A 23,933-nucleotide genomic window follows, 5' to 3' on the forward strand; every position below is an offset into this window, starting at 1 on the left:
CTTGGTTTCTGAGAACTGATGAGACTGAGCTAAGTCTCGATCGTCCAGGTCAGGGCCAGCCCAAAGTTATCTACCCCCAAATCTCCAGGATCTGTCAGTGACCTCAGCTTCATCCTTCCAGATACGTAATACGCGGCCTTACCGTAGGTGCTGAATTCCGTGGGGCTGGCTCCAGGGTAAAAACTGGGGGCGCCCGGCTGAACAGGGTACTGTTGAGTCGGAACGACGTACGTAGATCGGCTCTGAGTCGGGAGAAAAGAGAGAGGAAAAGGGCAGCGGGTTAGCATACCTGATGATCCTGGGGACACACAGCCTTCGCGTAACCTAGGTGGTGACCAGCGTTCCCTCTAAGCTGAGTTAGGGCAAGCGAGCTCACAGATTTTTAGCCTCCAGCTCACACCTTTTTGTCTTGGCTCAGGAAGGGTGACCCCAGAGCACGCTAATTGATGCAGCAGCTCACCACTTTAATGCCAGCAGCTCACAAGGTAGAATTTTTGCTCACAAGACTCTGCAGCTTAGAGGGGACATTGGCGGTGACTGCAGTGACTCCCACTGGTGCACAGCGCAAGGAGGAATGCCACCAGTGCGTGAAGAGGATGCTTAATGTCAGAGGCCATTTGGGTTAAAAAAAAACCCCATGATATCTCCCACCTCCAAAATGCACAGACTGGAGAGCCAGTCTGGTGTAGTGGTTAAGTGAGCGGACTCTTATCTGGGAGAACCGGGTTTGATTCCCCACTCCTCCACTTGCACCTGCTGGAATGGCCTTGGGTCAGCCGTAGCTCTGGCAGAGGTTGTCCTTGAAAGGGCAGCTGCTGGGAGAGCCCTCTCAGCCCCACCCACCTCACAGGGTGTCTGTTGTGGGGGAGGAAGGGAAAGGAGATTGTGAGCCGTTCTGAGACTCTTCAGAGTGGAGGGCGGGATATAAATCCAATATCTTCTTCTTCCTAAGCTGCCACTCCTAAAGTGAAAACAACCTCCCCCAGGAGTGTGAGCACATGTGGCTTCTCCTACGCAGGCCCCCCCCCCACCACCACTTTTTGCTATCCATCTGAACCGGTCCAGAAAAAGGCATTGCTCAGTCGCTGACTCATCTGCTCGGTACAAACAGAACATTAGGGTGAGCGACGCTGAAGTCTCCCACTGCTGATTGTCTGTATGCTTATTGCTTCCCCCGGGGTTTCTCCCCAGCAGCACAGAAGGAAGCTAGGAGTTTGTGTGCGCTGCCAATTCATCTACCCTGGGGATTTAACCCTCCACATTCAGAGGCGGTCAACTTCTGAATCCCAGAGCCACCAGGCAACATCAGGGGAACGCCTCAGCCTCTATGCCCTGTTGCTGGCCCTCCAGAGGAACAGGCTGGGCACTGTGTGAGACAGGACTAGATGGACCACCGGTCTGATCCAGCAGGGCTCTTCTTATGTCCTTATGAAGGCCTCAGCCTCCATGCCCTGCTGTTGGTCCTCCAGAAGAACTGATTGGACACAGAGTGAGACAGGATGCTGGACTGGATGGACCACCAGTCTGATCCAGCAGGGCTCTTCTTATGTCCTTATGAAGATCTCAGCCTCCATGCCCTGCTGCTGGCCCTCCAGGGGAACTGGTTGGCCACTGGTGAGACAGGGACGGTGGCTCAGTGGTAGAGCATCTGCTTGGGAAGCAGTAGGTCCCAGGTTCAATCCCCGGCATCTCCAACTAAAAAAGGGTCCAGGCAAGTAGATGTGAAAAACCTCAGCTTGAGAACCTGGAGAGCCGCTGCCAGTCTGAGTAGACAAAACTGACTTTGATGGACCAAGGGTCTGATTCAGTATAAGGCAGCTTCATGTGTTCATACGTTCAGGATGCTGGACTGGATGGACCACTAGTCTGATCCAGGAAGTCTCTTCTGATGTTCTTATGAAGGCCTCAGTCTCTATACCCTACTGTTGGCTGTCCAGAGGAACTGGTTGGCCACTGTGTGAGACAGGATGCTGGACTAGATGGACCACTGGTCTGATCCAGCAGCGCTCTTGTTATGTCCTTATGAAGGCCTCGGCCTCCATGCCCTGCTGTTGGCCCTCCAGAGGAATTGATTGGCCACTGCATGCAACAGGATGCTGGACTGGATGGACCACTGGCCTGATCCAGCAGGGCTCTCCTGATGTTCTTATGAAAGGAGTTCTTATGAAAGGCTAGGGAAATTCATGGAGAACAAGTTTATCGGTGGCTACTAGTAATGGTGACTCAAGGGTACCTCCATGTTCTGAGGCAATCAACTCTGAATCCCACTGCCAAGAGGCAACATCCGGAAAGCCTCAATCTCTATGGCCTGTTGTTGGCCTTTTAGAGGAAGTGACTGGCTACTGTGTGAGAAAAGTACACTGGACTAGATGAGTATAACCAGAAAAGGGGGAAAAAAACACAACCCTTCATGAGAAAGGTAACCAAAAATGTTGGAACAAAGCAAAATCCAACTATGCACGTAGTACAAGTGTAAAAAATGTCACTGCTGCTAATATATAATTTGAAAACAACAATCCTGTGGGTTAATAATATAAGAACCTAATCCCAATACAAAGACAAATGCCTATTTTCATAAATGCAGGTTTTAAAAGACATATTGTCTCCATATGCAAGAACCAATATGAAATGCGTTTCGGCACCTGATCTTCCACAGCAGTAGAAGTCACACTGAGCAGTCCATTAATTTAATAAGAACATACAGAAAACGGACCATACACAGAATGGACCTTCTCAGGTCCAATCAGAAATGCTCAAAGCTCCAGTGGACTGAAGTACAACTGGAAAAGTGGGGGGGGGGGGGAACTGGATTAAGGAATATTTGATACCACTAAAGCCACAGGTGAATATTTTAGCATATGGTCCATTCTGCATATGGTCAGTTTTCTTGTTAAATTCATGGACTGCTCAGTTTGACGTTACCTCTGCGGAAGGCCAGGGGCTGAAACGCATTTTGTATTGGTTCTTGCATAGGAAGACAACAGGTCTTTTTTAAAACCTGCATTTATATAAATAGACATCTGTCTTTATATTGAGATTAGGTACTTATGCGCTGAACCAATGGACTGTCGTTTTTCAATTACATTTTAGTGCTTCTGATTGCATTATTAAATTATATATTGAATACTGATGACTTTTGCACTACGTGCTTAGTTTTATTTACTTTCTTTTCTCTTTGCTCCAACTTTTTGGGTTACTATGCTGGACTAGATGGACAAGTCAAGGAGGGACTAGGCTGGCCAATCCAAGATAATTTAACAGGAATGATGTGCAGGCATGTGCATTGTGCAGGGGGTTGGATTAGACGGCCCCAGGAGCCCCCCTTCCAGCTCCATGGTTCTATGCCAGGGGTGGGGAACCTCCGTCCCGAGGGCCGTATGCGGCACTCGAGGTCACTTAGTGAAGCCCTCGCAGATTGCTGGACTGAACGGAGCCATGTGGCAGCCTCCCTGGGGCCTGGGCTGGCTGGCCAGAATTGCTGCAGGGCTTGGAAAAGTTACTGTCACAGTTCAGTATGCACTTGAACATCCCAGAGGGTGTGGCCTAATATGCTAATGAGGGTGTGACCTAATATGCTAACATTAGGGGATGTGGTCTAATATGCTACTGAGTTCCTGCTTGGCTTTTTCTACAAAAAAGCCCTGGAACTACGCATTTGCCTAGGGTTGCGGGCCTTATGTGTGTGTGTGTATGCATGCCAGATTAGGCTCTTCCCACATGACTTCAAATAGAAAAGCAATTATTTGCATTAATTTTGCTGGTCTGAATCGTTCTCCCTTGGCGGAGCATTGTTTTTTAAGTTGATAATTTTTTATGGCTCGCGAATGATGTTATAAATATCCATATGGCCCTTGCCAGAAAAAAGGCTCCCCACCCCCGTTCTATGCACACTTAACTAAGGGGTGTCAAACACCCGGCCCATGGGCCAGAAGTGGCCTGCCCAGGACTTTAACCAGGCCTGCCGGGCTTTTCTCCCCCCTCCTCCCCCTCCTGTCCTTACACTTTGAAGCTCCAGCCTGCAGTTCCCAGGCTCTCTGAAGCTCTGAGGCAGTCTCTTACAGCCTGGGAGCTACAAAGGCTCTTTTAAGCCTCCTTTGAAGTTCCCAGGCTGAGTCTCAGTTCCGGGTCTCTTCCTCTCTTTCTTTCCTGACTGCTGCAAAGAAAACGTTTTGGGGGGGGGGGATTTTAAGGTCCATTTCACGTTTTCTTGCAGCATTGTCTTTCCTTTGCAATGATTTCAGATGGCGTGAAGATGGTTACATTTTCAGCTTTCCTGTAGCCAGCTGAAACTCATGCTTCCTGGAGTTGTGGCCTTGCAAACAAAAGGTTGGTGCTTTCAACCAGCTTATCTCTGTTGAATGGCCCTAATCTAGTGAGTACTCTAATGTGGGAACCCACAGCCAAACGGGGATATTATACTGGAAAGCCATTGTCAATCTGAGTAGACTTCCTTGGGGGTTTTTAAACAGAGGTTAGATGGCCATCTGACAGCAATGAAGATCCTGTGAATTTAGGGGGAGGTATTTGCGAGTTTCCTGGCGGTCCCTTCCAACTCGATGATTCTATGACTTGGGGGTGGGGGAGAAGCTTACAATGCCATTTCATTGTTTTCACAGAGTCCGAGCCTTTGTGCTTTTTCTTGATGTTTTATTTTTAAAATTGCACTGCCAAATTCCACTATTCCTCCACCTCTCCAACTTAAACAAAATATTGGAAGAATTTTAAGCATGTTTGTATTTTAAGTGTAAAAATAATATCTTTTAACTGTGTTTGTCTGTGTCCCTTATAAAGTTTATATCTCTGCTATCTGGCATTATAATTTATGACACACACGGCCCGGCCCCACAAAGTCCCATTTGTGTCCGATACGGCCCTCCTAACAAATGAGTTTGATGCCCCAGCTTAACTAATTGAACAGGGATCTTCTCAATGAGTTCCGTTAGCCACGTCAGCATGGGATCTTAAAAGTCTGGAGACTGCTTCCCCCCCCCCCCCCCCATCTGTGACTTGGGGAACTCTTGAGTTTCAAGCTCTTGTGACCAGGACATTTACTGCAGTAGGAATTCCTTTGCATATTAGGCCACACACCCCTGATGTAGCCAATCCTCCTGGAGCTTACAGTAGGCCCTGTGCTAAGAGCCCTGTAAGGAATTCTAGCAGGACCTCCTTTGCATATTAGGCCCCACCCCCCTGATGTAGCCAATCCTCCTGGAGCTTACAGTAGGCCCTGTACGAAGAGCCCTGTAAGGAATTCTAGCAGGACCTCTTTTGCATATTAGGCCACGCCCCCCTGATGTAGCCAATCCTCCTGGAGCTTCCAGTACGAAGAGCCCTGTAAGGAATTCTAGCAGGACCTCCTTTGCATATTAGGCCACACACCCCTGATGTAGCCAATCCTCCTGGAGCTTCCAGTAGGCTCTGTACGAAGAGCCCTGTCAGGAATTCTAGCAGGACCTCCTTTGCATATTAGGCCACGCCCCCCTGATGTAGCCAATCCTCCTGGAGCTTCCAGTACGAAGAGCCCTGTAAGGAATTCTAGCAGGACCTCCTTTGCATATTAGGCCACACCCTCCTGATGTAGCCAATCCTCCTGGAGCTTACAATAGGCCCTGTATGAAGAGCCCTTTAAGCTCTTGGAGGATTGGAAACATCAGGGGTGTGTGGTCTAATATGCAAAGGAGCTCCTGCTACGGGAAAAAAAAGCCCTGCCTGTGACACTGCGAGATCTACTTTCTTTTTTAGGAAAGACTCGCACAGCCATTTTGTAGGGAGGCTTTTAAGAGCCTGTCGTTGGAGAAAAACAAGGCACTCAGTGGGACTCCTTCCCAGTATTGCAGCAGACGCTGGCAGAGAGTGAGGTGAACGAGCGTGGAGCTCCAGGAGGAAAGGCCAGGAAGCAGATGCCGTCAAGTGAGTGCTTCTGAGGAAGGCCCCTCACGTGCCCCACTGATTCACAAGGTACTAAAACAGGACTGGAAAGAATACCAGCAGAGCGGCCAAGTTCTGCATTTGGGACCAGCTACAGGAGCCAGAGAGGGAGAGAAACTCAACTACCAACTGTGGCACTCTGGTAATTGCTTGGGGAAGAAGCAAACAGGAGAGCGGGCATCGTGGAGCAGTCCAAAAGCATGGAGCCGACTCATTATTAAACGGCTCGCGCCCAGCATACCAAACAGCCTCCTCCACTTAATACTCCACCCCAGCCTTTGCAAGCAACCAGGGACAAGCTCTCCAGTAGGCCCACTATGCACCAAATCAGATCCACGCAAGTGCACAGAGGTTGCATTCACGACGGATGCCCCTTAGTCCTGGAAGTCTGGCCTCAACCCTTGACATCTTCCCAAAGTGGGATCAGATGGACAAGAGGGACGGCAGTTTGGTGTAGTGGTTAAGTGCACGGACTCTTATCTGGGAGAACTGGGTTTGATTCCGCACTCGTCCACTTGAAGCTGCTGGAATTGGCTTGGGTCAGCCCTAGTTCTTGCAGAGCTGTCCATGAAAGGGCAGTTTCTGGGACAGCTCTCTCAGCCCCACCTGCCTCACAGGGTGTTTATTGTGGGGGAGGAAGGTAAAGGAGATTGTAAGCTGCTTTGAGACTCTGAGTTAGGGGCAGGGCATAAATCCAATATCATCGTCGTCTTCTTCCCTATTACCCATCCTGAGCCCTTAGGATGACGTGGGCTATGCGTCACATAAAAGCAAGCAAGCGTTCCACAAACCAGGGAGCTGAAACAAACTTCTGCGGGCCTCCAAACCCCCAGAAGCAATGGGCTACGTTTCTGGTCCTCGTGGACCGGACCAGATCTACTTCCCCTCACCAGCGTTTGGCCCGTTTTCTCTGCTGCTCCCAGCTGTTAGCCAAACCAAGATAATTGAGCAGGAATGACTTGCAGGCATGTGCAGAAGCAGTATAAAAAGACACACGAGCACCGTGACCACTCAATGTCAACGAAGATGGGAGCGCCCGCGGGTAACCACGGAAAACATGGCAGCCAGAACTAGGGCATCACTGTGAACAGGTGTAGAACGATGTTTATAATTAGGGGTGGAGTTCTAGCAGGAGCTGCTTTGCATATTAGGCCACGCGCCCCTGATGTAGCCAATCCTCCGAGAGCTTACAAGGCTCTTTTTTCATAAGCTCTTGGAGGATTGGCTACATCAGAAGGGCGTGGCCTAAAACCCACAGGAGCTCCTGCTAGAATTCCACCCATTTATAATATATGTCACATGCTAAAAAACAAGAACAGCACTAGGAAATACATGTCCTTTTGTTCTACCTAGACTTGTAGCAAGAGCGATTAACAGGCAACTGTTATTCATTTTTATTGGGTTCCCACGCTAATGCTATCCAGGCCAAAAGGTCTTCCCATTTGTTTGTTATGCTATTTTGCCACTGGATCCTCACTTTACACTCTTAACCCGCCAGCTATATGTAGCTCTGCTCACTGTACCCCATTCCTTCGTCTGAAGAAGTGTGCATACACACAAAAGCTGACGTTCTGAATAAAATTTGGGTGGCCGCGGTAGGTCTTAAAAGGTGCCACTGGACTCGTACTTTGTTCTACTGTGAACAGGTGTGTATTTTTTCCCGAAACAGAGCCTGAAGCCTGCCCCCCCCCCCCCGCAGGACAGCGTACTGGGGCCAGCTCGGGAAAGGCACAAGCGGCTCTCCCTCCGCAGAGCACACACCTGTGCGTCCCCCTTCCCCCGTCCCGGCCCTCACCTGTCCAGGGATGTAGTAGGCGCCTTGCGAAGCAGGGTAGGAGATCTGTGAGGGGATCATCATCACCTGGGAAGCGGCTGGATAGACATGAGCGGGCGGGCCGGGCCGGGCCGACGCGTTACTCTGCACTCGGGAAGCACTGGTCGGAGGCTGGGCCCTGCTCTGGTAGAAATGCTTCAAGAGAGAAAGGAGAGAGGGGCAGGCTTGGTTAGCGAGGCCTGGCCGGCAGAGTCCTCCCCCCAAACGCCGCGGCTTCCCCCCTCTCGGCCAGCCCCGCTCGCCGCACCCCCAGGATCCGTCAATCGGGATGCGCGGGTGTGAGTACAGAAACCTGCAGGGTCCAAAAAGCACAGACTGATGCTGCTGAACTCACAGACAAACCAAGATTTGCTTTTTAAAAAGGATGTTTCTGGACCGCAAAGCTGCAGAGATAAACCCGCCATGTGGAAGGGTTTGCGAAGGGACGGTGTCAATGCCTCCTCCTCCTCCCCTGGGCCCACATGAGCGACTTCCTTCCTGAGAGGGCTGCTTTGAGACACGTCTTGGACTACGGCCTCCAAGGCACAGTAGGTAAAGGTAGTCCCCTTGCCAGGGCTTTTTTTGTAACTCCTTTGCATATTAGGGCACCCACCCGATGCAGCCAATCCTCCTGGAGCTTACGCTAGGCCCTGTACTAAGAGCCATGTAAGCTCTCTGGGGATTGGCTACATCAGGGGTGTGTGGCCTAACATGCAAAGGAGTTCTGCTACCAAAAAAAAAAGCCCCACCCCTTGCAAGCACCGAGTCGTTACCGATCCATGGGGTAACATCGCATCACAGCTTTTCTTGGCAGATTTTTTTTTTGCAGGGGTGGTTTGCCATGGCCTTCCCCAATCATCTACACCAGGGGTGTCAAACGTGCAGCCTGAGGAATGAATCAGGCCCCCAGAGGGCTCCTATCAGGCCTGTGAGCAAGTCTCCTTCTTTCTCCCTCTCTCTTGCTTCCCTTCAGTTATCAGAGACGGTTGAATAAAATATTGCAAAGTGTTCTAATCTTTTAAGCACATTTAATTTTTTTTTAAAAAAAATCTTTAATTGTGCTTGTCTGTGTCCTTTATAAAGTTTACGTCTCCGCTACCTGGCACTATGTTTTATGAAATGCATGGCCCGGCCCGACAAGGTCTCATGTATGTCAGATACGGCCCTCATGACAAATGTGTTCGACACCCCTGAATTCTACGCTCCTCACCCCACCCCCCCTCCCGCAAGTAGCCTGCCCCTAACTCTGTTGTGGTGGAAGTTTCTTTCCCCGCACCTCTTTCACCCCAAGGACTGGCTGGGAGCGGGAGGAGGAGACAGGCAAGTCTAACCTGGGGCCTCTGCTTTTGACTCCTGCCCAGTAATGCTGAGCTCACGTCTACCTTCCCCTCCCCCAAGTAAATTCTGCAGACCAAGAAGCGGGGTGCATAATCCGTCGAAATTAAACAACAAAAAGATAAGTCTTAATCGATGCTTCTTTCTGCATGCAAGACCAGTGAATCTTTAGCCGCGTTCCACGGGGATCCACCGTGCGGGATGGTTTCGTGCCCGGTCCAAACGTTCCATCACCATACTGTTGCCAGATGCCACCAATGGGAGATGGGAGTAGGGTTGCCAGATTCAAATTGGGAAACTTCTGGAAATTTGGGGATGGAGCCGGGGGGGGGGGCACAGACCTCGTGGGTGCAATGCTACCCAGCCCATCCTTTTCTCCAGGGCAACTGATCTCCGAGGAGCTGTGATTCCAGGAGATCCCCAGGTCCCACCTGGAGGCTGGCATCCCTACCTCACCAACCAGTGAAACAGATCTGTGGCCCAATCTGCGTCCCAGGATGCAACGCGGTGTCACGAATGGAGAGGGGAGGGTGGGGAGAGAAAAAGCACGATCGGGACGGAAGAAGGGACTCGGGGATTTGACAGAACGTACACTGTTGGATAAACAGTAAGAGGGAAGGCTGGACCAGGAAGAGGCGGAGCCAGATGGGGTTCTCCCACCCCCTTTCCCAGGATGCAGAGAGGAAGCGTGCCGCGGTGTCGACGCAACACCCTTTCCTAGCGGGGGCTGAAAAGGAGAATGCTCTGGCAGATGCCCCCGGGGACTCCCACAGACTACGTGGCAACGGTGTGTGCTGCGCGGGGAGCAGCAGAAACTGCGCAGCAAGCGGCACTCACGTGAGGACCCCCTCCCACAATTCCCAACCTGAGCAGGAGTTATAGAAAAGGCTTTTACCTGAAGAGACCTGAATCCTCCCTGTTAGCGAACATACACGCGCACGCACACACAAGGAGAGAGGGCAGAGAGAGAGAGAGAGAGAAAGAGACAGGAGTTACCCACAGCCGGACGAATTCCCAGGCCCTTGGGAAGGGCCCAGTGCCAAACAGGGTAGCAGCCATGTGAGGAAGGACCGGGGGGGGGGGGGGGGAAGGGGAGGCAAGGCCCTGCAGTGAGAGGCTGCCTTGGCGAACTGCGCGTCCGTTCGGCCTGAAACAGCAGCTGAAGGGGCATCCCGAGCACTGCCTGGGAGAGCTTTCTCAGACAGCGTATTTCTTGGGAAGGTTGGACTAAGAAAAATTAGCATTCCTATTTTCAGATAGAGATAAATATATTAGTTTCCAAGTGGCAAAGTTTATGGCTGCCATTATAGATAAAAAAATGAGTAAAGAGATATATTAACTACTCTCCTTTTTTACTACTGTGAATTGTTCTCTTAGGATGCCGTTGGATAAATTGTATTGCTAATTCAGCCTAAATTTTATCGCGACTTATATAATTCTATAGTTGTGTCGAATGTTTTGTTTTATTTTTTTTTTTGTCCCGTTGTCGGTCGCTGTGGCATTTTGTTGCGAATGCAATAAAGATTGACTTGGCTCGTCGTTGCTTTGCGCATCAACCCCAGCAAAGTCTTGTGTCACCAGTGAACAAGCAGAGCTACAAGCCAAGGATGGCAGCCCACCAGGAGGAAAAAAGCCTCTGGACCTGGCAAGCCAGAAACTGCTTGATAGGGAGAGGGAGGGTGCAAAGAGACGCCAAGTAATGGCTACTAGCCGTGGGGACTAAAACCAACCTCCACATTCAGAGGAAGTCAACCTCTGAATCCCAGAGCCGGGAGTCAACGTCAGGGAAAAGCCCTGGTCTCTAGGCCCTGTTGTTGGCCCTCCAGAGGAACTGTGTGAGACAAAATGCTGGACTAGGTGGACCGCTGGTCTGATCCACAAGGGCTCGTCTTACTTTTAACCACCTGGATGGTCTACAAAGCAGACCTCCAGGGCTGCATCCAGCGCAACAGGCCAGCCTTACGTGGATCGCCATGTCCTACGGTGATTTCAAGTTCCTAGTCTTCAAGGTCTCTCCGCCCACTCTCACTTTCAACCAGCTCCTTTGCATATCAGGCCACACACCCCTGATGTAGCCAACCCTGCAAGAGCTTACAGGGCTCTTATTCCAGAGCCTACTGTAAGCTCCAGGAGGATTGGCTACATGGGGTATGTGGCCTAATATGCAAAAGAGTCCCTGCTACAAAAATCCTGCTTTCAACTATGTTACTTCCCTCTCAGTTGCATCCTGTCTGCCCACTGTCCTTTCTGGGGTCTTCTGCCCTGCCTTTGGGGCAGAAGACAAAGTTGCCTATTTGTCCTGGATAAGCTGGGATGAGTCCAGAGAAGGGCAATGAAGATGGTGAGGAGTCTGGAGACCAAGTCCTATGAAGAAAGGCCAAAGCAGCTGGGTATGTTTAACCTGGAGAGGAGATAGCCGGGAGGTGATATGAGAACCGTCTTCAAGTACTTGAAGGGCTGTCATATGGTGGATGGTGCGGGGTTGTTTTAAGAACATAAGAGAAGCCATGTTGGATCAGGCCAATGGCCCATCCAGTCCAACACTCTATGTCACACAGTAACCAAAAAACCCCAGGTGACATCAGGAGGTCCATCAGTGGGGCCAGGGCACTAGAAGCTCTCACTGTTGCCCCCCCCCCTCCCAAGCACCAAGAATACAGAGCATCACTTGCCCCAGACAGAGTTCCAACAAAACCTGTGGCTAATAGCCACTGATGGAGCTCAGCGCCATATGTTTATCCAATCCCCTCTTGAAGCTGGCTATGCTTGTAGCCACCACCACCTCTTGTGGCAGTGAATTCCACGTATTAATCACTCTTAGGGTGAAGGATTTCCTTTTATCTGTTCTAAGCCTACTGCTCCTTCAATAATCAGGTCCCCCCCCCTCCCCGGGAGTTCTTGTATTGTGAGAAAGGGAGAAAAGTACTTCTTTCTGCCTTCTCCATCCCGTGCATAATCTTGTAAACCAGGGGTGGCCAGTGGTAGCTCTCCAGATGTTTTTAGCCTACAACTCCCATCAGCCCCAGCCAGCATGGCCAATGGCTGGGGCTGATGGGAACTGTAGGAAAAAAAAAACATCTGGAGAGCTACCGTTGGCCACCCCTGTTGTAAAGCTTTATCATGTCACCCCTGAGTCGTTATTTCTCCCCTCTCTCTGTGGCCCCAGAAGGTAGGACCAGAACCAACAGGTTGAAATTGAATCAAAGAGTTTCCAGCTGAACATTAGGAAGAACTTCCTGACCATCAGAGCCGTTCCTCAGTGGAACAGGCTTCCTCGGGAGGTGGTGGGATCTCCTTCCTTGGAGGTTTTTAAACAGAGGCTAGATGGCCACCTGACAGCAATGTTGATTCTGTGATTTAGGGAGATCATGAGGAGGAGGGCAGGAAAGGTCGCATCAATGCTTACTTCTCATGCCCTTTCTTACACACTCAGGAAATGCTGGTTACCACTTCAGGGTCAGACAGCAATTTTTCTCCATGTCAGTTTGGCCAGGGAGCCTGGAGGTTTTTTTGCCATCCTCTGGGCAAAGAGAAGGTGTTATGGGGGGGGGGGAGGTATTTGTGAGTTTCCTGCATTGTACAGGGGGTTGGACTAGACGACCCTGGAGGTCCCTTCCAACTCTTTAAGATTCTACATAGACTTTGGCTCAATCAAACCATGTGGGGACAGGAGTTTTATCTCAAGCACCTCCCGTATAAAAAAACCCAACAACGGCGACAAAAATCCACAAAGGGGAAAGTCTTCAGGAGGCAGAGAAGATAAGAACTTTATAACACATACTCCCTTGGAGACAGGGACTGACGTACCACCAAATGTGCCAACAGGACTAAACAGTGCATTAATTTAACTGAGATGAAAAAGAGAAGAAGAGATTGGATTTATACCCCGCCCTTCACTAGCCAAAGGTCTCTCAGAGCATCGTCGCTTCTGAGATATGGCAAGATCGGGTTAGCCTGCGCCACCAAGGGCAGGGTGTGGAATGTACTATCAAGTTGCAGCCAACGTACAATGACCCATCATGGGGTTCTCAAGGCAAAAGATGTTCAGAGGTGCTTTGCCTTTGCCTGCCTCTGCGTAGCAACCTTGGACTTCCTTGGCGGTCTCCAAGGACTAACCAGAGTCAGCCCCGTTTTACTTCCGAGATTGAGCTGGACAAGGCAATCCAAGTGCGGGCAGGGACAGAAACAGGCACTGTAAATACACAGTGGGAGAGACTGGCTTTTCTCCATGTGCAATTGATTTTTTTTTTTTAGGTAAGCTTATTTTCATTCTCCAATAAAAGCAGAAAAGTCCTTCCTCGTTTTGGGCTGGAGCACCCCCAGTCCTTGGGAAATTAAAGTCTTCAAAGCCTGAACCTACAGAGCCAGCTTGGTGTAGTGGTTAAGTTGTGGACTCTTATCTGAGAGAACCGGGTTTGATTCCCCACTCCTCCCCTTGCAGCTGCTGGAATGGCCTTGGGTCAGCCATAGCTCTGGCAGAGCCAGTTTGATGTAGTGGTTAAGTGTGTGGACTCTTATCTGAGAGAACCGGGTTTGATTCCCCACTCCTCCCCTTGCCGCTGCTGGAATGGCCTTGGGTCAGCCATAGCTCTGGCAGAGCCAGTTTGGTGTAGTTGTTAAGTGTGTGGACTCTTATCTGAGAGAACCGGGTTTGATTCCCCACTCCTCCCCTTGCCGCTGCTGGAATGGCCTTGGGTCAGCCGTAGCTCTGGCAGAGCAAGTTTGGTGTAGTGGTTAAGTGTGTGGACTCTTATCTGAGAGAACCGGGTTTGATTCCCCACTCCTCCCCTTGCAGCTGCTGGAATGGCCTTGGGTCAGCCGTAGCTCTGGCAGAGCCAGTTTGGTGTAGTGGCTAAGTGTGTGGACTCTTATCTGGGAGAACCGGGTTTGATTCCCCACTCCTCCACTTAAAGCTGCTGGAATGGCCTTGGGTCAGCCATAGCTTTGGCAAAAGTTGTCCTTGAAAGGGCAGCTGCTGTGAGAGCCCTCTCAGCCCCAGCCACCTCACAGGGTGTCTGCTGTGGGGGAGGAAGATAAAGGAGGAAATTGTGAGCTGCTCTGGGACTGAGATTCGGAGTGGAGGGCGGGATATAAATCCAGTATCATCATCATTTTCTACACAACAGTTCTTTCCAGGAGTAAGCCGCTTCTGTGCCCCCCCCCCCTCATTTGAAAGAGCAAATATCCTAGCCAATGCACTTGCAAGCCGTGTTTCCTCTCTGCTGCGTTAGTGTGAGCTGGCTCCCAGCTTTTTAGCCTCTGGCTCAACACATTTTTTTGTCTTCACACAGGAAGGATGCCCCCCAGGATAACCTAATCTATGCAGTAGCCAAATTGCTCGCTCACACAAATCTAATGCCAGCAGCTCGTGAAGTAGAGGTTTTGCACACAAAACTCCACAGCCTAGAGGGAGCACTGCTCGCAAGCCCAAATTCTTAAGCAGACCCTCAAAGAGAGGCCACCCTCGGGTCCCCAAACACCACAGCAGAAAGGAACTGAGAAAGGCACTTAAGCTTCTAAGCTCAGGCCCCGCCCTCAGGAGCTGGGAACGAAGCTAAAGCAATTAGGAGCCCAACTGCTCCCGGTGGCCAATTGCTGCTTCCTGAACCGACCAGGAGTGGTCAGTGGCCACTGTGGATGTGGCAGGGTCTCACCGGCGCAAATTAATCATCCGCAGCCAGTGCTGGAGCGTGCACCTAAAGGGACGAGCACTCAAAGGGCCATGTGGTTTCTCGCTCTGTGCCAGCATGGCAAGGTGTACCTGGTTGTGCCCATTGGGTACTCTTTGCTCCACAATGCTGTTACGTATATCCAGGTGGGCAGGCCATGTAACAGGGCTGTTATGTATATCCAAGTGAGCAGCCGTGTTGGTCAGAAGCAACAGAATAAAGTTGGGGTCCAGTAGCACCTTCAAGACCAGTAAAGTTTTATTCAGAATGTAAGCTTTCATATGCTAAAAGCACACTTCATCGGACGATGAAATGGGGTACAGTGAGCACTTACATATAGAAGACATGACGATTTATACCCCGCCCTTCTCTCTGAATTGGAGATGCTTACAATCTCCTGTATCTTCCCCCTCAACAGGCATCCTGTGAGGTGGGTGGGGCTGGAGAGGGCTCTCATAGCAGCTGCCCTTTCAAGGACAACTCCTGCGATAGCTCTGGCTAAGCCAAAGCCATTCCAGCAGCTGCAAGTGGAGGAGTGGGGAATCAAACCCGGTTCTCCCAGATAAGAGTCCGCACACTTAACCGCTACACCAAACTGGCTCTCCACTTTTGCATGCTTAACCACTGCCCACCAGCTATACGTGACTCCGCTCGCAGTACCCCATTTCATCGTCTGATGAAGAGTGCATGCACACGCAAGCGTACGTCCTGAATAAACCTTTGCTGGTCTTAAAGGCGCTGCTTTGTTCTACGGCCGTCACGTGTGGATGCAGCAGCTCCGTAAGGAACCGCAGAATCCCGGAGTGATGGCAAGCAATGGAGACGCATCGCATTTCCAGCAGGCTTTCAAGAGCCGAAAGAACCGCGCAAGAGCTCCGCAACCTCTACGATGGCCCAGAAGATACATAACAATCGTATGCTATCAAGCCGGAGAGGACTTCTGGCAACCCCGTAGGGTTTTCAAAGCCAGGGATGAACAGAGGCGGTGTGCCCATCTTCCTTGGTGGGCTTCCATTCACATATTAACCAAGGCCGAGCCCGCTTTTGCTTCTGAGCTCTGGTAATCTCCGGCCTGTCTGCGCTATACTCGCTGCTCTGTAAATTAGGCTATATTCTTATCCCAAACGTTCCTGCAAGGACTGAGCAGAGCTCTCTGCAGTTTGCACAAACCACCCTGCGAGGCAGACATGCTCAACAGCCGTTCTGAGGCCAGTTTTCGCACGCTGCCTCCATTTACTCTAGTATTTTCACCCTGATTTCATAGGGGATGGGGGGGGACCGAGCCTGAGGGGCAGCGGTTTGGCCCAAGGCTATCAGGCGAGCTTGTGGAACAGGCGCGATTTGAACTCAAGACCTAGTATCCGGTTCAGCGGAAGGGTTGCTGGATCAGCCGAACAGGCACAAGGGAGGCCAAGGCGTCTAGGCTTATTTCTTGCACACCCGCCGGCGCCTCACCCCACGCACCAAGGGGGTGATTCACGCGCCAGGAGCTTTGACTCAGGGTGGTGTGGTGGGGTGGCCATCCTGATTGAAGAAAAGGAAAGATGCAATCCAGGGCTTAGCGCCGGTCCACTCTATTAATACGATTTCGAGGAAGGGAGGGGGCTGAAGGGACATATGGAATGAGAGCTCAACTTAACACAGGAAGGAAGTCTTATCCTTTTCCAAATTCATCTGGAACTATGAAGACACATTAAGTGTTTTACAAGGCACCTCCTAAGCAGGATCAAAGGGAAGCAATCTAGCTGCACGGTGGAATTAGCCGAACCTAAGCAAGCCGTTAGCCGAATCTCAGCAAGGAGTGAGCCGAATCTCAGCAAGGAGAACCCCAACTGATGCTTTGGGGACCCAGACTACAATCACCCCCGAGCCCACTCCCTTCCAGTTCTGGCCACGCCAACCTCCCAATCGCTCTTCATAAACAGCCTGGCACAGCAAAGACGCAGATGCCACCCTAAACCAAGAGAGTGCCAGGAAAACGTGGGGCAGAAGAGCGAGAAACTGCTTCCTGTGATAACAGACACCAAGGACAACAGTCTGCCCTCTCCAAAGAGCAACGCGCAAGGGGCTTGCTGTGCCGGTGGCAGCGGAGAGATTGGCCGACGCTCTGAAATGGCACCGGGACCAAACGCTGGGAGCCGGAGGTTCGTTTCGGAGGCGAGGGAGACACGGAAGGGAAAGCGAAGATGGCTGGGTTAGGACGAGGAAAGGCAATACAGGCAGAAGCAGCAACGCTCGAGGAGGATGAGAGAAAGAGAGAGAGAGAGAGAGAGAAGCGGCCATCCTGAATCCAGCATGCAAGTCACATGGGATGGGGAGAGGGCGGTGCAAAGGACACTGCAGTCAAACTGCCCCTAACCCAGATCCAGCCCTCCGCCCCCCTCCTCGTCTCAACAGGTCCGCTAATCCTGGCCCATTTAGCCTCCTTTCCACATGGATTCACTCCCTTCCTCAAAAGGTGTGGGACCCCTTCCTCAAAAGGTGTGGGAATCTACAACAAGATTCCCCTCCCGAATATTTCTCGGCTTTTACAGTTCGCTTCGGAGCGTCCAAAGGGCTTCCTGTAACATTATTTCGGGAAACCTTTACAATGACCCTGCCAGATAGGTCCGCTCTCGTTGTTCCCGAGTATAAGAGATGAAAGTTTGCCCCAGCAGCCACCTTTGGAAAGGGACAGCGGCGCAGCTCAGACTCTCTGCGGATCCGCCAGACCGTCTGTCCCGTTCCCCCCTACCTTGCTGGCCGGGACGAGCCTCTGCCTCCTTCAGCCAGTTTCCCTGCAGCGTCCGAGCAAAACCCCTCTGTGCCTGCCCCCCCTGCTCCCTCCCCCGGATCGCACACCAGCATGCAGGGAGGGGGAGGGGAGGGGACGTTAGTACCTGCTGATGTATAGCACGAGGCCCTGCTGCAAACTAAGACAGGAAAGAGTGAAGGGAGAGGAAAAGAAGAGCACAGCATCACTGACAGTGGTGGGCCCCCCTTCTGACCCCCGACCCCCCAAGCAGACGTCTCCCTCTTTGCCCTGCCCTCTCTCAAACTAGGACAGAAACGGAGGACGGGATTACATCCGGCACGTCTCTCTGCCTTCGTGTCTGGCTCCGTCGTGCTCGCCCCAAAACGATGTTCCCCGCCCGGCACGCGCCGCAGGTGCATTCCTGAGTCAGCGGCGCCTGCAGACCGAGTCAGCCCATAGAGCTCCTCCGGCCCCGCGAGCCCCGGAGGAACCGGTTTGGCGGCACATCAGAGGAGTCCCTGGCTATCAACTCAGGGAGCCTCATGGCTCGAGAACAAGCAGGCAGGAGGCCCCAACCCAACCCCCCCCTTACCTGTCGAGGTTGGGAAGGCGTATTCATTTGGGTAGCTTGCGCTGGGTTAAAAACCACAGATGCCGGCTGTCCAGGAGGAAATGCTGATTGCTGTGGGGGAGGAGGGGAGAGAAGAGATGAGAAAGGAGTTAACAGCTTCGGCGGCAGCCCCAAACCGCCCAAACTGCAATCCCAGCAGCAGGTTAGGGACGAGAGAGGATCGCTCGCCGACGGCCTCGGGCATGGAGGTGAGACGGTCCAGGGCGGGGTGTTTGGAGTCCTCACCTGTGGAAGTCCAGGAGAAGGGGAGGGGTGCGGGGCTGATGGGGTTCCTCCTGAGGGCTGTGGAGTTTTGTTCATTTCACGTGGTGCTGCATAAGGATCCCCTTGCTATCTGTCGGGACGGAAGAGGGAGAGAGGAATCGTCAGACCGGATGAGCGGAAGGAAGCGGGCACAAGGTAACAATTGAGGGGGGAAGTATTCCAAATCTCCTTCAAAGAAACCCCGGACCCAAACCAGACCCGGCAGGGGGTCGGGAGGGGAAAACCACATAACAACATCTGACTTGCATCTGACTCTTGCAAGTTTATTAACAAAACATCGTGTTGGTTCCCCAAGGTGTTACCAGACTCGGATCTAGCTGGTTCTACTGCTGAAACACAGCAACCCTCTGAAACCCCAACATCTCGTTTGTCGCTAAGTCGCTTTACAGCTGATTTATGGAGACCCTACGGAGCTTTCAAAGAAAGGGATGTTCAGAGGTGGTTTACAGTTTTCTGCCTCTGCATAGCAACCCTGGGCTTCCTTGGAGGTATCCCATGCAAATGCTAGCCAGGGTTGACCGTGCTTAGCTTCCAAGATCTGACATAAGAGAAGCCATGTTGGATCAGGCCAATGGCCCCTCCAGTCCAACACTCTGGGTCACATAAGAACATAAGAGAAGCCATGTTGGATCAGACCAATGGCCCATCCAGTCCAACACTCTGGGTCACATAAGAACATAAGAGAAGCCCTGTTGGATCAGGCCAGTGGCCCATCCAGTCCAACACTCTGGGTCACATAAGAACATAAGAGAAGCCATGTTGGATCAGGCCAATGGCCCATCCAGTCCAACACTCTGGGTCACATAAGAACATAAGAGAAGCCATGTTGGATCAGACCAATGGCCCATCCAGTCCAACACTCTGTGTCACACAGTGGCCAAAAACCCCCAAGTACCATCAAGAGGTCCACCAGTTGGGCTAGAAGCTCTTCCACTGTGCCCCGCCCCCCCCAAACACAAGCTTACAAAGCATCACTGCCCCAGACAGAGAGTTCCAACAATAAGCTGTGGCTAATAGCCACTGATGGACCTCTGCTCCATATGCTTATCCATTCCCCTCTTGAAGCTGATTGGGTTTCCATGGGCTATCCAGGTCAGGGTTCTAAGGTGCTACTGGACTCAAATTTAGTGCAGGGGTGGCCAAACTGTGGCTCAGGGCTCTTTCACACGTATTGTGCGGTTCTCAAAGCCCTCGCCACCCCATCAGCTGGCTTGGAGAATGCATGTAACGTTAAAAGTTGCTTGCTTTCTACCTCTCTCCCTCCTTCCCCCATCTATCTGCCTGCCTGCCTGCCTTGCAGCTCTTAAATATCTGATGTTTCGTCTGTGTGGCTCTTGCATTAAGCAAGTTTGGCCACCCCGGATCTAGCGGTTCTACTGTAGACCAACATGGCTACCCTCTGAAAAACGGTTGGGCGGTCACGTCCATCATCCGCACCAAGTCACGTTGAATGTCCTCCTGGGCACAGATGGCACTGCCATAACCAAAGCCATTGGGATAGAGCAGGGGACCAGCAGTAACGCCTGAAGGTGTGACCCAGGCAGGTCATATGGGTGATCGCCATCCGAGTTAACCACATCTCTGCTACCCCAACGGCACTGCCCAGCCCACATCCAGACTGACTTACTCGTTCTCAGACAGGCGCTCCACTACAGGCCTTTCTTGAATGTTCCTGCATCCTATACCTCTCTACACACGGCACTAGAAATGTACGATTTCCAAAAGTTGGAAAGCCATGGAAAATCCAAGGGGCAGAGAAAATTGGGGGGAAAGATGCAACACGTAATATTTCCTGCCTCATCAAGTCTAGCTTTCTTTTGCTTTATAAACGGGATCGTCCTGATTCGGTGGGCATACAGAGCAGTACAATCGGATGTATTTACAATAGCCCAAAGTTTTGTTTGAACTGAATTGCCAAAGTGCTGAAAAGGGAAGGAAAAGTGTGTGTAATGGTGCCATCATTTTTAAGCGAACTTATGGCAACCCTTGTAGATAGGTCCAAGGGGGCAGCCATGTTGGTCTGAAGCAACAGAACAAAGCAGTAGACACCTTTAAGACCAACTAAGTTTTATTCAGAACGTAAGCTTTCGTATGCTCTTAAGCAGAAGAAGAAGATGAAGAAGATATTGGATTTATATCCCGCCCTCCACTCCGAAGAGTCTCAGAGCGGCTCACAATCTCCTTTCCCTTCTGCCCCCACAACAGACACCCTGTGAGGTAGATGAAGATATTGGATTTATATCCCGCCCTCCACTCCGAAGAGTCTCAGAGCGGCTCACAATCTCCTTTACCTCCCCCCCACACAACAGACACCCTGTGAGGTAGATGAAGATATTGGATTTATATCCCGCCCTCCACTCCGAAGAGTCTCAGAGCGGCTCACAATCTCCTTTCCCTTCCCCCCACACAACAGACACCCTGTGAGGTAGATGAAGATATTGGATTTATATCCCGCCCTCCACTCCAAAGAGTCTCAGAGCGGCTCACAATCTCCTTTACCTTCCTCCCCCACAACAGACACCGTGAGGAAGATGAAAATATTGGATTTATATCCCGCCCTCCACTCTGAAGAGTCTCAGAGTGGCTCACAATCTCCTTTACCTTCCTCCCCCACAACAGACACCCTGTGAGGTGGGTGGGGCTGGAGAGGGCTCTCACAGCAGCTGCCCTTTCAAGGACAACCTCTGCCAGAGCTATGGCTGACCCAAGGCCATTCCAGCAGGTGCAAGTGGAGGAGTGGGGAATCAAACCCAGTTCTCCCAGATAAGAGTCCGCACACTTAACCACTACACCAAACTGGCTCTCAGACAAAATACTAATGCCCTCCGTCTAAACCCTAAGAAGCCAGAATGACACCCAGATTTATGGCACTTCAGACCTAGGACACCCAGATTTATGGCACTTCAGACCTAGGACATGTCTGCTTTTTATCACTCTCCACTGCTATTATAGCCCAGTTAACTATACTAAACAAACAAACACAGACCCCAATTTGGGATTCTTTTAATCTGCTAAAAGCATTCCCATGACTCTTCATACCAACTCCCTGACCACTTTCTCTATATTTAAAGATAGCTTGCCATTCCGCTTTGTCTGACGAAGTCTGCTTAAGAGCATACGAAAGCTAACGTGCTGAATAAAACTTAGTTGGTCTTAAAGGTGCCACTTGTCTGCTGCTTTGTTTTATGGCAATCCTTTAAGGGGCTTTGAAGGCAAGAGAGGTTCAGAGGTGGTCTGCCATTGTCTGCCTCTGCACAGCAACGCTGGTGGTCTCCCACCCAAGTACTAACAAGGAGGAAACCTGCTTAGCTTCATCAGAGGCCTGCGGGATTTCTAAGGCAAAAGACAAACAGAGGGGGTTTGCCATTACCTGACTCTGCGTGGCATTCCGGAACTTCCTTGGGAGTCTCCCATATAAGTGCTAACCAGGGCTGACCCATCTTAGCTTCGAAGGCAGGGGTAGCCAAACTATGACTCGGGAGCCACGTGTGGCCCTTTCACACATACTGTGTGACTCTCAAAGCCCCCCACCGTCCCGTGGGACTGCTTAGAGAAGGCATGTGTCTCTTTAAATCACTTCTCCAAGCCAGCCAGAGTTTTGGTGAATGCGTATAAAGTTAAAAGCTGCTTCCTTTTCACCTCTCTCTCCCCTCTTTCCTCTCTCACCTATCTGGGAGAGCCAGTTTGGTGTAGTGGTTAAAGCGCACGGATTCTTGTCCGGGAGAACCAGGTATGATTCCTCACTCCTCCACTTACAGCTGCTGGAATGGCCTCAAGTCAGCCATAGCTCTGATAGGAGTTGTCCTTGAAAGGGCAGCTGCTGTAAGAGCTCTCTCAGCCCCACTCACCTCACAGGGTGTCTGTAATGGGGGGGGGGGGGGGGCGGTAAAGGAGACTGTGACCGCTCTGAGACTTTGAGATTCAGAGTTTAGGGCAGGATATTAATCCAATATCTTCTTTCTTTCCATCTACCTACTTTCCTTCCTGTCTTGCGGCTCTCAAACATCTGACATTCATGTCTTGCGGCTCTCAAACATCTAACGTTTATTCTATAGAATACTGTTGTTGTTCAATGACTCTTACATTAAGCAAGTTTGGCCACCCCTGTTCTAAGATGTTCTGAAGAGATCGGGCTAGGTCAGGGCAGAAAGGGAAAGATGGAGTTGTAAATCGCTACACATTTTTAAACCTAAGGTTCTCTCTCTCTCAGATTTCGCCATCCGTCTCGTAAGAAAACAATAAGCACTGACAACACAAATAATGAACTCTAGCTTAAAAAGCAGCTTTAAGAAACCCGTTTCTATTAAGGTTCTTAAGAACCTTAAGAGACTATGATTTAGAAGTATTTAACATGGAGTGGGAAAAGTTCAGGAGATATGTAGAAAAAGAGTGGAAAATAAAAGGATGTTGGACAATTTTTGATAATGACTAAGTACAAGGGGGAGGAGGATATTACTTTTGGTTCCTATTAATTAAGGGTACCTTTAATATTAAGATTTTAAGTATATAAGACATTGGACAATTTTTTAGTAATAATGGGGGGGGGGGAAACGAAGAAGCAAGAAGGGGGGGGAAATATTTATATAATGAATTTTGATTAGTCAGATGTATCTTTAGTATTGAATTAGAATCTATAACCCCGGGGAAGTCTATATTGGAGGGAGGGGGGATTGAAAAGTCATATGGGTTAGTATTGAAGCAACGAAGGGAAATTAAGTTCTGTAACCATATGCTATCAATAAATTGGTTAAAACACAAGATTTTAAGTATATAACACTGGTAGGGGTCAAGTAACAGGGGGAGGGGTAGGTAGAAATTAATATATGGGATAGATTAAAAAAAGTAATTATTAATGATGTAAGAAATTGAAATTTATTACCATATGTTACTAATAAAATTGTTTGAATCAAGAAACCCGTTTCTATATACAGATAAAAGTCATGCTATTAAGGATCGTCAGTGGATTCGGACACTGACTTCGGCTAAATGCTGAAAACTCTTGGCCTCTTCCGCAGTGTATCACCATCATATGCCCTGCGTGTCTCACCAATTGTGGACAGAAATTAGTCATACTTCAGCAACAAACAAGTCCTTGGAAATGCTGCACAGCACATACGAGAGTCATCGTCTCATGCTGTATGTAGACCGTCTTCCGTAAAACACAGCTTTTTAGAACTCGTCCCTTAAGCATTCTCAAAAGAGAAGAGAGACCATAGAAATGTTTCTCTTTTAACGTTCCTCTGAACTTTCAATGTTTCCAATTACAAAAACTGAAAAAGTCCGGGGGGGGGGGGGGGGAGGATCCAGTTTCCTCCCAGGTCACTTGGGGAGAAAATGCAAAGCAGGGGGGGGGGGGGACACACAAAAACAGTGCCACTCCCAAGGGCTTCCTCCTCTCAAAAAAATCCAGTTGAAAATTTGGGGAGGGAGGGAGAGTGGTTTAGTGGTAGAGCAGCTGCTTAGTTAGCAGGAGGTCTCAAGTTCAATCCCCGGCATCTCCAACTCAAAAGGGTCTAGGCAAGTAGGCGTGAAAAACCTCAGCTGGAGACCCTGGAGAGC

General features: G+C 50.5%; 1 protein-coding gene across 8 annotated transcripts in view; it reads right to left on the reverse strand.

Annotated features, from left to right (window-relative positions):
• EIF4G1 (eukaryotic translation initiation factor 4 gamma 1) overlaps window positions 1-23,933 on the reverse strand; it is a 158,111-nt gene that overhangs the window by 94,409 nt on the left and 39,769 nt on the right. For 3 of the 8 annotated variants that reach the window (XM_060242596.1, XM_060242597.1, XM_060242598.1), the window contains exons 2-7: window positions 18,336-18,444; window positions 18,072-18,161; window positions 17,625-17,657; window positions 9,972-9,992; window positions 7,724-7,897; window positions 143-242 (exon numbers count right to left, since the gene is read on the reverse strand). In XM_060242596.1, the coding sequence (XP_060098579.1) occupies window positions 143-242; window positions 7,724-7,897; window positions 9,972-9,992; window positions 17,625-17,657; window positions 18,072-18,161; window positions 18,336-18,410 (493 nt within the window). In that variant the 5' untranslated portion in view covers window positions 18,411-18,444. The remainder of the gene's footprint in view (window positions 1-142; window positions 243-7,723; window positions 7,898-9,971; window positions 9,993-17,624; window positions 17,658-18,071; window positions 18,162-18,335; window positions 18,445-23,933) is intronic. The other 5 variants (XM_060242602.1, XM_060242600.1, XM_060242601.1 and 2 more) reach the window with 3 other exon arrangements.

This window comes from Heteronotia binoei, chromosome 6, assembly GCF_032191835.1.
Source record: "Heteronotia binoei isolate CCM8104 ecotype False Entrance Well chromosome 6, APGP_CSIRO_Hbin_v1, whole genome shotgun sequence".
NCBI classification, from domain to species: domain Eukaryota; kingdom Metazoa; phylum Chordata; class Lepidosauria; order Squamata; family Gekkonidae; genus Heteronotia; species Heteronotia binoei.